Source organism: Bidens hawaiensis, unplaced genomic scaffold (genome assembly GCF_021521415.1).
Source record: "Bidens hawaiensis isolate Kalapana, Puna unplaced genomic scaffold, B.hawaiensis_p1.1 tig00009539_1, whole genome shotgun sequence".
In the NCBI taxonomy this organism is placed as follows: Eukaryota; Viridiplantae; Streptophyta; class Magnoliopsida; order Asterales; family Asteraceae; genus Bidens; species Bidens hawaiensis.
The window spans coordinates 760278-775666 of NW_027491707.1; the positions used below are offsets into that span (position 1 = coordinate 760278).

Below are 15389 nucleotides of genomic sequence, written 5' to 3' on the forward strand. Positions count from 1 at the left end.
CCTTACCTATGTTCACCATTTATGGTACGTACAAGGATCGCGGTCCTTCCCTATACCATAGTACATCCACAACACGTACAAGGTTCACAGTCCTTCCCTATGTTGCAACCTAATTCATAGCACGTACGAGGTTCGCAGTCCTCCCCTATGCTACAAAATCAGCACGTATAAGGTTCACAGTCCTTTCCTATGCTGAAATACATCCACAACACGTACAAGGTTCGCAGTCCTTCCCTATGTTGCAACCTAATTCATAGCACGTACGAGGTTCGCAGTCCTCCCCTATGCTACAAATACAGCACGTATAAGGTTCACAGTCCTTTCCTATGCTGACGCCTATTTACATTACGTATAAGGTTCGCAGTCCTTATCTACGTTTACGTATATCATCTACTTCACGTATAAGGCTCGCAGTCCTTAACTACGCCATCACCAGCCGAGTCTATGTCCGACAGAAGCTAGAGGGATTTGCCATCCTAACTTACTATGTCGAACGTAGAACTCACATGCCATTCGTGTACCTATATACACATACTTACATTATAACATAAGAACACTCTAGGCATTCCTTACCTCATTCATTTAACAACCATACCCCTTGACGTTACGTGCAATATCCGAAGATCGTTCACGCCCCGACAAGTATTCATTTGAAATATTCATACATCTTCGATATATAATATTCGTACCTTTATTTTTAACCTGACAGTACGCGCAATATCCGAAGATCGTTCGCGTACCGACAAACAATCATTCATATCTATCACACATATCACATATGACATACACTTATCACTTAGGATAAATGTATTAACAACACATCGAGTATGCACACAGCCCCGAAAACATAACAAGGAATGGGGCTAGAAACTCACCTGAACACGGTTACGTTCACCGTTAATCGTAATCCCTTTCTTCAGCTGTGCACGGCTGACTGTATAACAAGTACACGTATCAAACAACCATCACTACTCATATCATCTTTCCAGTCTTAACTACTACCCACAACGAACGGGGGTCCGGGGGCAGTGCCCCTGGCAGCGGGGTCTAGGGGCGGCAGCCCCTAGCAGGGTCCAAGGGGCAGAGCCCCTGGCTGGGGTCGAGCTGCCAGGTCAGCTTGGAAAAATTTTATTTACATTAACTGTCTTAACACATTTTCCATTAGGTTTTTAATTTATTTTCTAAGCGAACTTAACTTTAGGCAAAGTTAAACCTTAAGCGAACTTAGCTTTAGGCGAAGTTAAACCTTTGGCGAACTTAGCTTTAGGCGAAGTTAAACCATAGGCGAACTTAGCTTTAGGCGAAGTTAAACCTTAGGCGAACTTAGCTTTAGGCGAACTTAGCTTTAGGCGAAGTTAAACCTTAGGCGAACTTAGCTTTAGGCGAAGTTCATCAGGCGAACTTAGCTTGCAGGCGAAGTTCATCAGGCGAACTTAGCTTGCAGGCGAAGTTGTCGTCTGCAGGTTCTGTTCGCTCTTAAATCCTTCGTTCCTTAACCAAATAACTCGATTTAGGTACCCATGGAATCGTCTGACCAGCGCCTACAAACCCCAACTATCAAATTGACCTAACATCGATGTTTAGAGGGTGCGATTTAGGCATATAGGTTACGGGTCCTTTTTATCAATCGATTAACCCATCAAATCATAACCATTTTCAGTAAGTTTAGCTTTGTTGGATTCGTTTTTACCATACAAACTCAGATCTACCATTTCTCAAATCAAACCGAACCTATACGAACGATTTCTAACCATAAACGTACCTTGAATGAGTCGAACTTACGAACACGAGCTGGTCTTGTTGCTTTGGTTCGTCACGACGATCTAGCACCAACTAACGTTTACTCTCTCTCGGATCCTGCTCGTTTATGGTGTGTGTGTTTTTGAATGTGTAGAGATTAGAATGGAAAGAGATGAGGTTTAGGGTTTTATGGTGGTTTAGGGGATATTTATATCCCTTTAAGCCCATGGACCTAAGGCCCATTCTCATTTAACCCATCTCAAATAATCTAACACTAGCCCGACTCATACCAACTCCTACTCTATTATTTATTTCCCGAACCCGAGTCAACTTTCCCTCTATTATTAGGTAATATAATAAATATCATTTTGGAAATTTCGAGATGTTACATACTTTTAGTGCGACGGGTATATAGCAAATTATTTGCACCGTATTATCCAATGCAATTTCATAAAAATGGTTGGTGCACAAATTGAATGTTACCAACGCATGTCTACAAGATGACCTGAATGAAACCGTGTATATGTACCAACACATGAGGTTTCGTAACCAAGACTATCCGAATCATGTCTATTTGCTTAAAAGTCATTATATGGCTTTAAACAAACATCGAGGGCATGGTATTAACGTTTCACAAATACGTCCTAAAACTAGGTTTTCAACAAAACCGATGTGACAACTCTCTCTCTCTCTCTTCATCCTTCACCATGGTACTCACACAACCTAGTTACTTTGATATGTTGACGATATTTTCTTAACACCTCCACATACAACCTTTTCAACAGTTAATGTCAAGCCTCGCAAATGAATTTGCTATGAAGGATCTTGGTTCGCTAAGTTACTTTCTCGGTATTTCATTCTCCCAGAAAGCGGACATTATGTTCCCCTCACAGAGCACGTATGCTCATTAAATGGGTTGGCATGCTGGCATACAAACATGTTGCAATACAAGTCGACACATATGATAAGTTAAGTGACATTTTTGGCATGACCATAGATGATCCAACTCTTTATCAAAGTGGGAGCGCTAAAATATTATTCCTTTTCATGTCTAGATATTAACTACACCATATAGAATATATGCATTCATATGCGTGCCTAGACAACCGATTACTATGATGCACAAAAAGAATTATCCATTACGTTAAAGGAACTTTGTTCTAGGGCCTCACCCTATGGAAAATTGTGGATCCTTCTTTGCTTGCGTACACCAACGCTGAATGGATGGGGTGGTCGATTACCCGTTGATCCATTTCCAGCTATTGCTTTTACTACGGTTCTAACCAATCTTTTGGTCCTCCAAACGTCAACCAACAATTTCCTGTTGTAGTGCCAAAGCCAAGTACCAAAGCACTGCCAACATAGTTGCTGAAATTGGTTGGCTTCACAATATTATATTGGAACTTCATCAACCTCTATCATGTGCCACTTTAGTTTATTGTGATAACGTCAGCGTCCTCTATCTCTTGAGGAATCCCATACAACGTCAACGCACGAAGCACGTTGAACTTGAATACCATTTTGTGCCGAACAAGTTCAGTGAGGTTATCCGCATCTCTCACATACCTTCCCCATATCAGATAGTCGATATCTTCACAAAAGGCATGCCGCGTGCACCGGTTGAGGATTTCTGTTCCAATCCCAGCATACAATCACCTCCCGCTTACACTATGGGGTGTAGTAGACTCTATATATAGCATAACTTACATTCCTTATATATATCACATTTATTTTTCATATATTATCTCCAAATAGGAGATTACATCTGTAGTTATATATAATGGCCTAACGATTAGAGATCATTATCTATTCAATAGTATTTCGTGTATAAGTCTTTCATGGTATCACGAACCACTCAACCCTAGTCGTCGCCTATTCTCATATCACCGGCTGGTGTTACGAACGTGCATGGGTCGGTTCAGGGCGGTTTTGGGTCAAACTCAAAACCATAATTGATGTGTCGATTAATGGAAAATCTTAACGTTAACCTTAATCGATTTATTATGGCAGTTTCGGTAAATATGTTTTGAATATTATATAGACTCGGCTATGGGTCAGCTAACCGTAACCCAAACAATATAGCCGGGCCTGAAAGTTTGGTGCTCAATACTACAAAAAAAAATTAAAAAAATGGACATGACATAATTGAACAAAGTATATAACCCACAATATGAATACCAAATATTAAAAAAACAGCATTACATATTCCAACATTGACATTTTAAGTTATTTCAATAGCAAACTCTACTGCGAGAGGGGCGCCTCGCGAGCCGGGCTTGTTTAACTAAAAACATCAAAATGGTATAATCAGACAATATGTTTTGTGGATGTTAATCCCAAACATATTATTGGTTAATAAATGGATCGGTTCGGTTATGACAGTTTTGTAATTATTTTTAATCAAAACCGACCCACATTTGACAATTTTTAAAAATTCATTAAACCGATCCACTAGCTATGTCGGTTATTGGTTAAAATCGATTCGATTAAAGGAATATAGTCAATGTGATTGATTTAAGGGAATATAGTTATGCTATGTTATCAACGCGGTGCCACTCTCCATTACACATGATTATGGTTTAGCTATAAACATTGTTATCCCAACAACCGTACATTGACATTCATGAGGAATAGTCTAGATCAACACACTAAAGATTTTGCAAATCACAAGTAATAATAGGGAGGGGACAAAGGTCTACACAAGAAACTTCAAAGCTGCCTCCAAAACATAAAGCACTAGGTATTTCGGTTACATAACTCGTATCGTCTTCTGATATAAAACCCTAAAACATCATTTTGAAAATCTGAAAAAAAAAATAAAAACTTAATGGGTTTGAGTTTTTTTTCTTTTTTTTAGCTATGGGTACAATGAGAAAAAATAAGACAAAGATGGGACTGGTGACAAGAATTTTTTAAAATAAAGTTAAATTATTATCCACAAACTGTAAAAATATATAATCGTTAAAATCCAACTTTTACTTATAAGTTTCATCCTTACGTGTTAAGGGAGTTTTTTTAAGTTTTTGTTTTTAATCGTTTTGCTATTTTATAATTATTTATTTAATTTTTTAAAGTAGTTTGTTTTAATTTAATGTATATGTGTGTGTGTGTGTATATATATATATATATTAGTTTGTTATTATATTTTTTTGCGTTTGAGTATTTTCAATTAAGATGTGTAGGACTTTTAGATTTTTAACGAACAAAAATACACGAACATGAACATTTTGATTTTTTTAAATAAACAAACATGAACACAAATATCTGTCTAATGAAAAAGGGGACGTTGATGTAGTTGACGATGACGGGTAGTATCAGAAGTTAACCGACGATGTAAATGATAGACTAACAATGGATAACATGCAAAGAAGTCAAATTAATTTAGGGTTTGAAGATAAAAATATTTACCAATAAATAAGATCTTATAGCCTATTTGAGAGCTATTAGGGTTTAGAAAGATTCATAACCCGTGGAAATTATTCTTTGATAATTAAGAGGTTGTTTCACAAATAAATGAGACGTTATAACCCATTTAAGGGTTATCCGGTTTTGGTGAGACCCATGACTCGCGAAAATTATTGGTTGATTATGAAATAGTTTCACAAATAAATGAGATGTTATAACCCATTTAAAGACTATATGGGTTTGGTAAGACCCATAACCGCGATTTCGGGTCAAATGCATGAGAAACCTCCATTTAGAAATCAAGCAATCTGGTGGCTCTAGAGAATGGGAGGACAACCTGAGAGCGACACGTATTATTTTATAATAGACAATTATATAAATAACTAGTTTTTATCCCCCGTATTACGGGGGTCATTTTATATTATTTGTTTTTAATATTTATCTATTTTTTGAATTTTTATCTTTTTATTGTATGAAAATTAATAATATATTTATGGCTTGATATTGAATTGTTACATAAATAAATAAGACGTTATAACCCGGTTTAATAGATATATGAGTTTGATGGAACTCAATACCTGTTTATTTTTTTACTATAAAATTGGTTTTTTAATTATAAATAACATATATCTTTTTTAAAATAAATCATATATTAATTTTTAGTATATCCCTCCTTTATAGGATTTTTGTATCAAATATTTAGTGAGATTAGTTTTTAATTTAATGAGATGTTATAACCCATTTAAGAAATATCTGGGTTTGATAAGACACATACCCGTGAATTCGGGTCAAATGCATGAGAAGCCTCCATTTAAAAATCAAGCAAATCTGGTGACTCCAAAAAAAGAGGGAGCGACCACATCACGACACTTAGGATTTTTATATTTTCATTTATATATATTATAGATTAGATATAAACGAAAACAGAACTTATAGTAAAACTTCAAACTGAAACTAACTTTATCTCGAACTCATTTAAACTCTACTTGATTCGAATTTTTAGCACCTAAATCCGAAATATATAAGGCTGAGGGGTGTGGGGGGCGCGAGAGGGGGCGCGAGTGGGGGCTCCAGCCAATAATATTGTGACGTGTGGCAGAGAGAGAAACTTGATAAGATGGGTGTTGGTTGTGGTGCTCGCGCCCCGGGCCCTGGTGTGGAGGGGCGCGAGAGGGGGCGCGAGCGGTTTTTTTTTTATTTTTTTATAAATGTATTAAAAAAACGTATTATTAAAAAAACAAGAAATTATTTAAAAAAACACACATTTTTTTGAAAATTCATAATAAAAAAAACATACTAAAAATTAAACAAACAATAATATTTAATAATAAAACTAATCTAATACAAGATCATCTGGTCGCGACGCCCACAAATGTTCAACCAACTCATGTCGAAGATCCCCGTGTATCTCACGGCTCTTGATATTTGCTATGTTATGAAGTTTTTGTTGATCACTGATTGTGGACGGTTGTGGCGGAATGTCACGAGGTGGTGCTCTAACCCTCGGGAGTCGGGGTTGATGGGCTTGATTTTGCAAGAGATTGACCACGGTTGCGGTCAAAACTCCCCCTACATGAAGAAGCAAATCATCCTCTTCGGAGGAGTCGGAATCAGACGAGTGAGTACGACGACAATATTTTTTAAAAAAAAATTGGGTTGTTTTTGGATTTTTTTTGGGTATTATATAGGAGTTTGGGATATTATATATGAGTTTGGAGATTGAAGTTGTGTTTGATATGGTAAAAATGGGTTGATTTAGGGGTATTATATAGGATTTTGTAAAGGTTTTTTTAAAAAAGTTTGAAAGAAATGGGTAATATATAGGAAGTGTTGTATAAAGAAATAGGTAAGTTTGGTTTTTTTTTGAAGTTGTGTTAAGTGTTGTATAAAATGGTAATATATAGGAGTAAAATTTTTTTTTTTTTTATTAAATAAAGAGCCAACGGCTCATTTTAAGACTCCAACGTCTCTTTCACCATTCCCCAAGTCCCTTTACGCCATACAGCTCCCGCGAACCCCCTTGCGCCTGCTTTGTTTTTCGTGCTCGTGCCCCTCTCGCGCCTCGGTGGTGTGGTGCTCGCGCCCCGGGGCGCGAGCGGCTGGGCTCACGCGCCCTTTCTCGCGCTCCACACCCCTCAGCCTAATAACCAATTAAAAGACTTAAAGTTGATCAAAACAAAATCACAATTTTATTTATTTAAATGTATTTAACAAAAAAAATCTGTTATGAAAAAGAACCACCCCTAAGTTGTCTTGTTTACCAGCTGGTCATATGAATGTTAACCGAGTGGGATCTATCATCAATCTATAGATATACACATCTTTATCTCTATATTATATCCCAACTAAAAACCCTCTATTCTCTGTCTTCATCACTTAAAACACACACACCCCTCACTCGGCGGCACAGATACCAACACACACATATTATATCTTCTTCTTGTACTTGAATCCAATCCAGGGGGAGTGGAGTGTGCAAGCTGTCACCACCATTGCATGCTCTCCAAAACCCCCAATTCAATTCAACAGATCTGCAGCTGCTGATATGAAACTGAACCAAAAAGATTCAGACAAACTCATATGGGATCAGATGAGATCCAACCCACCTCCCATTCTATCCACCCGGGTCACAAACGGGTACCCGAAGCTCATGCTCTACCTCATACTCTTCGTCTCCGCCACTTACCTCATCTACACCCTCAAATTACTCAACACCCACATTAACATCACCCTCCCCTGTACGGACCACCAAGATCTCATCCTTACAACCCGCAATTTCCTCCCAAACGACACCGTTCCGGGTACCGAAAAGACCGGGTTGAAACACATAGTCTTTGGAATTGCAGCCTCAGCGAAGCTGTGGGACAAAAGGAAGGAGTATATTAAGTTGTGGTGGAAGAAAGAGGATAAAATGAGGGGGATTGTGTGGTTGGATAACCCGGTGAGAACCCGGCCCGAAGACGGGTTACCGAGTGTTAGGATATCCGGGAACACGTCACATTTCGCTTATAAGAACAAACAGGGGCATCGTTCCGCGATTCGGATATCGCGGATAGTATCGGAGACGGTGCGGTTAGGGATGAGTAATGTGAGGTGGTTTGTGATGGGGGATGATGACACGGTGTTTGTCACTGAGAATCTTGTTAGGGTTTTGAATAAGTATGATCATAATCGGTATTGGTATATTGGGAGTTTATCCGAGAGTCATTTGCAGAATATTTATTTTAGTTACGGGATGGCGTATGGAGGGGGCGGCTTTGCGATTAGTTACCCGTTGGCTATGGCGTTGGAGAAGATGCAGGATCGGTGTATTCAGCGGTATCCGGGGTTGTACGGGTCGGATGATCGGATGCAGGCGTGTATGGCCGAGCTCGGTGTGCCGCTTACCAAGGAGCTCGGGTTTCATCAGGTTAGTTGCTGTTGTTGTACATTGTGCTAGTTTAGTTGTAGTTTGTAGTCTAGAAGTAGTTGAGATTGGTCTAGTACATCAACGAGGCAAAACCCAGATTAAAAATTTTATTTTGACTTATTATATTGCAACTTGTATGTAACTCATGCTTGTTTGGTTGTACTTTGCTAGATGGTTCACTAAGCATAAATGTGATATGGCTAGAAAGTTGTCACATTTATTATGGGTTTTAACAAGATTTTTATTAATGTTATAATGTATAAGAAAAGTGTCTTCTTAACTGTATAAATGTTTGTTTAAAAAGGCATAATTCAGTTTATAGCCCGGAATCAGTCTCAAGTTTACGCCTTTTTATCTGCATTTTCTTGTATTTTTGCAAGATTTGCTAACTCTTAAGTATAATTGTAGAATGAATCAATTGTTGTTAACTTGTTATATCATTTTGTTGTGAAACTTTTTTTTACCATTTATTGTGGGATGTTAAGCTTAACTAAAAGTCCATTTGAAGATTGTGAAAGTCTTGATTTTGACTACTTGTTTGTATTATTTAATATCTTTTTGGGGTAGGGTATATGCCATGATAAAATTTTGTTTCTGTTGGAATTATTTCTGTGGTTTTAAAGCAATAATTGATGCTGCACATGATAATATACAGAATTCTGAATTATTGTTATGGTACTATTGTTACTGGGGTTTTTGTGTTTTTTCACCCATAATTGTTCATAACTTTTTTTACCAATATATGTTTATAACTGTTTTACCTCTTGTAAAAAGCCTGTCTGATTTGGATCTGATCATGAAATTCTTTTTTATATGATCTTGAATTTCATTTTGTTTTCTTAGTAATGTGTTTTAACTGTCTCATTCAAATTTCAACAGTTTATGTTCTTAAGTGGTAGTTTTCTTATATATTTGAGATCTTTTAAACTGACTTACTTATTTTAGTAGTTTAAAACACTACCATTCATGTTCTTGACTGCTTTATTTTTTTTTTATTTGCCATCTTTTAAACAAAGTTACATATTTGAGTTGGTTAATTTTACAACAGTTTATGTTCTTGAATGTAGTTTTTATTATATTTGCGTTCTTTTACACTAATGTTACTTGCTTGAGTAGTTAAATTACAACAATTTATGTTCTTGAGTGTAGTTTTTATTATATTTGCAATCTTTGAAAGTAAAGTTACTTGTTTGAGTAGTTAAATTACATCAGTCTATGTTCTTGAATGTTAGTTTATATTATATGTGCTATCTTTCAAAGTAAGTTACTTATTTGAGTAGTTAAATCATATCATTTTATGGTCTTGGTTGTTAGTTCTCTTTATATTTGCAATCTTTTAGACTTGAGTTACCTACTAGAGTAGTTTAATAACAATAATTTATGCTCTTAAACGTTAGTTTTCTTATATTTGCAATCTTTTAAGCTAAAGTTACCTACTTGAATAGTTTAAATCACAACAATTTATGTTCCTGAATGTAGTTTTTAACATATTTGCTCTCTTTTAAACTAAAGTTACCTGCTTGACTAGTTTAACCGCCTTGAAGGGCAAAACGGTCCTACCAATTTTTCTAACGTATTTTTATTCTTTTTTTTTCAGTATGATGTGTATGGTAACTTATTCGGGCTGCTCGCTGCACACCCCGTAACACCAATCGTATCGTTACACCACCTTGACGTTGTCGAACCCATTTTCCCAAATGTGACACGTGTTCAAGCCCTTCAAAGACTGATGCAACCCATGAAACTTGACTCAGCTGGGCTCATACAACAATCAATTTGTTATGATCAATCAAAGGGATGGACCGTTTCGGTTTCTTGGGGGTTTGCAATTCAAGTTTTTAGAGGAATATTATCGCCCCGTGAAGTGGAAATGCCATCAAGAACTTTCTTGAATTGGTACCGAAGAGCGGATTACACGGCTTATGCTTTCAACACGAGGCCAGTGGCCCGTAACCCGTGTCAAAAACCCTTTGTGTTTTACATGAATAAGGTTCGGTTAAATTCTACAACGAATGTGACCGTTAGTGAATACACGCGACATCGGGTGCCTCATCCGGTTTGCAAATGGAAGATGACTGATCCTTCAAATCTTGATAAAGTTGTCGTGTTTAAAATACCGGATCCACAATTATGGGATAGGGTAAGTCCAATTCTTTTGTTCGGGTTGTGTTTCATAGTTTTATACCAAAGGGGTAATTAGAGAACGGGTCAATCATGGTGAAAATGACCCGCCGCAATTTTCTTAGATGCATAAAGATGTCTATTAAATCATAGCGGGTCTAACAGGTTATTTTTCTTATAAAAAATGTCTGTTTTTAATGCATACAACTTCTTAAATCGTTTTTATTTAAATTATTATCGTAATAATATTGTTATGGTTGATTACAAACGACGTGATTTTGACACAACCCAACCTTGCATATTTCTACGAGTACTTAAAAATGACCTCTTTTCAGACCATAACAATGGCCCTTTTTTTTTCAGTCCCCGCAAAGAAATTGTTGCAGGGTTTTGAAGTCGACGAAGAAAGGATTGGTTGTGGATGTTGGGTTATGCCGGGAAGATGAAATTACTGAAGTATAACGATAATCGCGTTCGCGTTCTTTTCTTGTACGATACTTTCTTTAATGTCGATTTTTAGCATAATTTATAAATCTTCTTCAGATGTCAAGCATTTAGCTATATAGTATTAGTTCTTTGTTCTTTTCAAGTTCACTAACACAAATAGATTAGGAAGTATGTCAATGTATAATCTTTGTTCGTCTTTCACACGCAATAAACATGATTATCGAGTGCGTATTAGTCTCCTTAACCGCTCAATCCTTGTCTCTACATGTTTGTTAATATCATTTTTGTGGGGCCCAATTCACCGTTACATACATAATCATCTTTGTTACATCCTTGAACACAATTATTTTATCATAACTTATATTTTAAGCATCCATCATTAAATGAGTTGACCATCTGTTGGTCAATTTTATTCTTGATTTTTGCATGTTAATATATGGTTTGGCAAATGTGAATAAAAATGTGCGTTTTGGAGCATTGTTTAACGAATTTGTAATTGTTTATATGAATCATGTTGACTTAATTATTAATTAAATGTTTTTAAAGGGCTAATGTTTGTGTATCAAATGATAATTAAACAGGTATGAATGTGATTTGTAATATAAAAATGTGACCGACAGAAATAATTGGGAATATTGTGGTCTTTGGTTGGTGAAATTTAAAGTGGAACGTGGGTCCTGCTAGTTGTAATTATTTCTCACAGATTTGGAATAAAAAATTAAGATTTGTTTATTTTAATATTATTGTTAGCATTGAATCTATAGCCTTTGTCTTGGAATCAATTTGGTGGAATTATATTATATTTTATGCAATTTTTTTATTAAAAGGTAATATAACTGGTGCAAAAAAGTTGTAATATTAAGAATTAAAGGTGTTTCATATTTGTCCGTTCAAATTGGATTGTATATTCTTTCCTTCTGCTTCGGCCTACAAGGTAAAAAAAAAAGTAATCTAGGTAGGATTGTAAAGTAACTTATGCGGATCCGGTGTGCACGTTAACACTGCATTCTTTAGTTTTTATTTAAAGGGTTGGAAAAGAAAAAAGGTGTGCACGTTAACACTGCATTATTGAGTTTTTTATTTAAGGGGTTAGAAAAGAAAAAATAAGAAAATTTTTCTTTATTCATTCTTGTATTTTGTTTTTAAAAGAAATGAAAGAGAATGGAAAGAAAAGTTAGGGTTTTTTTCTTTCAAAACTTTTCAGTCAAATATGACATGATTGTGAAGAAAAGTTTATAGCTTATTACCATATTACTAATTTATCTTATCTTAATTTTCTTTTTCATGTTGCTATGAGGACATAATTGTAAAGTTACAATTTTTTTCCTATCTTTTCCTTCCAATCTAACTCTAGAATGTAATTAACACTTTCATTTCTGTTATTTTATTTTAACTCGAAAATGTCTTTTAAGTATATAATTTATTTATTCTTCCTTTATCTAATCTTATAATTTCTTTTTCTTGTATTTTAAACCCGAGAATGTAAATGACAAATCAAATAATGTTCGTACTGTTATTAGTCAAAAATTTGGAACCAGAAGGTTCTAAACCAGTAAACCTTCGAGGCTTATAAAGTTTATCAAAATCCAAAAACTAGTCTTCACGTTTATTCTCAAAGGGTTTAAAAGGAAATCCCTTAAGAAATAAACATCCAACCATAAGAAAGATAAACTTAAACAAGAGTTTAAAACTTGAAATTTAAACTAGAGATAATAAACAAAACAAAATTAAACTTGAAATGCAATTGAAGATAAGGATGCTCCGGCATTAGTAACTCAAGATGTGAATAATCATAAGTATGAGATATGACTGTAAATATTTGGAACTATTGATATGAGTAAAAACAATGTGTATAATCTAGGAGCGTGAATCGTGTCGGTTTAAGGAGTTAAAATAGTGAGTTTCTCAACTTGACGCGAATAATATTATTATTCATGTTATAAACAACCATGTCATTTACGTATTTTTAAAGTTGTGTAATATGGACACAATTTTAACACATGCATATAAATAGGGTAGTATTAAGTTTTAAATGCATTCATTGGGTTTGTGGGCTGTAAAAAACAGGTGAACAGGTAAAACGGGTTATTCGGTCGATACATATAATTAAATAGGTTAAATAACGGGTCATTAGGTTGACATGAACAATACTATTAATCATGTTAAAAACAACCATGACATTTACACATTTACAATTGTGTAATATGGACACGAACTATTTAACCTGTAAATCTAATCAGGTAGATATGTTTACAAGTAGTAATCAAGTTTAAATATATTCATTGGGTTGATGGGATGTAAAATACGGGTTAACCAGTAAAACGGGTTATTGGCTCAATACGTATAAATAATTAAGTAGGTTCAATAATCCGATCCGTATGGTTTATTTATTGGTGTCCAAAAAAAAGAACGAGATGCTTGGCCTCTTTTTCTGTTGATGAAATTCGTCGTTCGAAAAATAATAATAATAATCCGATCCGTATGTTAATAGTTTAGGTATAACAACATTACAACAAAAATCTAATTATCTTTGTATGGTGTATTTATTGGTGTCCGAGGTTACATCTGTACGTTAAAAACTTTCTTTTCTGTTTAATATAAGATATTACGATGTATATTTAGGTTACGTGTTTCAAATTGTTAATTATCTCAAAAAGAATTTTGATGATGACAGTCAATGCAGTCAAAGGGTTAAATGGTGCCATATGGTTAAATGTATGGGGGTAAAGAATGGAGACAATGTAAAAGGTTTCTTGGTTCTAAATAGAAATTTTGACACAACTTTTAAGAGCTTTAGGTTTTATTTTTTAAAAATAAAAGTCTACTTAGAAAAAGATTTGTTTGTGTAATAATTTAAAAAGATTATAAAAACTAAAAGTACATTTACCAAATTGTGTTAATTATTTTTAGAGTTAATTACATTGCGTATAGTAAGATTATATTAAAGTTTAGTCTTATACTTTTATGTTATGTTCATGTGAGAAGTTTAATTTACCGATATTAAGTCATAAAAATAAGGTCCTACTCTTTCTACACCACCAAATCCACTATTCACACCATAAATTCAAAACGGTCGTTTGAAAAGTCTTCAAACAACGCTTTGAAAAATTAGGGACGGAGACTATGATTTAACATCTAAGCCTAAAGTAGGGGGTGTAAGCTATGATTTGACATTCTACCTTGTAAAGTGCTATTTAGCTAATCTAAAGATAGCATTTGGTATATAAAAATAAGATGTGAAATGGAATGGACCATTGTTAAGGAATGAAAAAAAAAAGTGTTTTGTTGGTTAATGAAATGAATGATTCGTTACCTATCTGTTTCATTCCCTCTAAAATACCTCAAATCCATTCAATCCACCCCCCTGTTTTTTTTTCATCCTCTCATTCACCCTAAATATCCTCCATCACCCTCTCACCACCACCACCACCACATCCGCCACCCCACCCACCACCACTAACCACGCCACCACCTACTACCGCCGTCATCCCATCCCACCCACCATGACCAATCACCCTGCCCCCGTTATCACCACTATTGCCCCGCCCCACCGGCCACCGCACCACGTCACCGCCAACCACAATCACCAACGGCAACCACCCACCACCATTAATCATCGCTCACCGTCAACCACTACCACCACCACCAACCACCACAACTGTCGTCACCCATCACCCCTGCAACCCACCCACCACGAACAGCCACCACCGCCTCCAACATCCACCATCGTCATCACCACTACCAGTCCGATATCACCACTACCACGCCAACCACCACCACTGCCCGCCATCGCCACACCACGTGTCACCGCCAACCACAATCATCGACTGCCACCACCAACCACCGCCCGCCATCCATCACCGCCAACCACCACCATCGCAGCCAATTTTATTTTTTTATCCGTCTTTTCCGGCCTTAGAAGCAACACAAGTATTGGATCAATTCTCATGTGAACCAAACAAGACAATAGAATGATAATGATCCATTTTATACCTTTTTTCATTCAATTATCTTGTCTATTTCATTCTCACCTTCATTCCATTATCTCATACCAAACAGACTCTAAATGACTGTTATAATCATAATGTGTTATTAGTTTTTAAATGGTGTGAGTATAAGTGAATATATAACAAGCCTCAATCCTTCCTAATCTTAACTAGCTCCATACTCCCGTTAAGAGAATCCATATTCGATTTTTCATTCTTGATCTTTATAATTTTGACTAAAACTCACATTTATCTCTGTCTATTACAACTCTTATACATAT

At 35.7% G+C, this 15389-nt stretch overlaps 1 protein-coding gene across 1 annotated transcript; it reads left to right on the forward strand.

The window, feature by feature from the left end:
* Positions 1-7640: 7640 nt before the first annotated feature.
* On the forward strand, positions 7641-11396 carry LOC143532651 (uncharacterized). Its single transcript, XM_077027642.1, has 3 exons — positions 7641-8554; positions 10152-10694; positions 11039-11396. Exons 1-3 carry the CDS (start codon positions 7691-7693, stop codon positions 11135-11137), a joined length of 1506 nt encoding a protein of 501 aa, XP_076883757.1. The 5' UTR covers positions 7641-7690; the 3' UTR covers positions 11138-11396.
* Positions 11397-15389: the final 3993 nt, after the last annotated feature.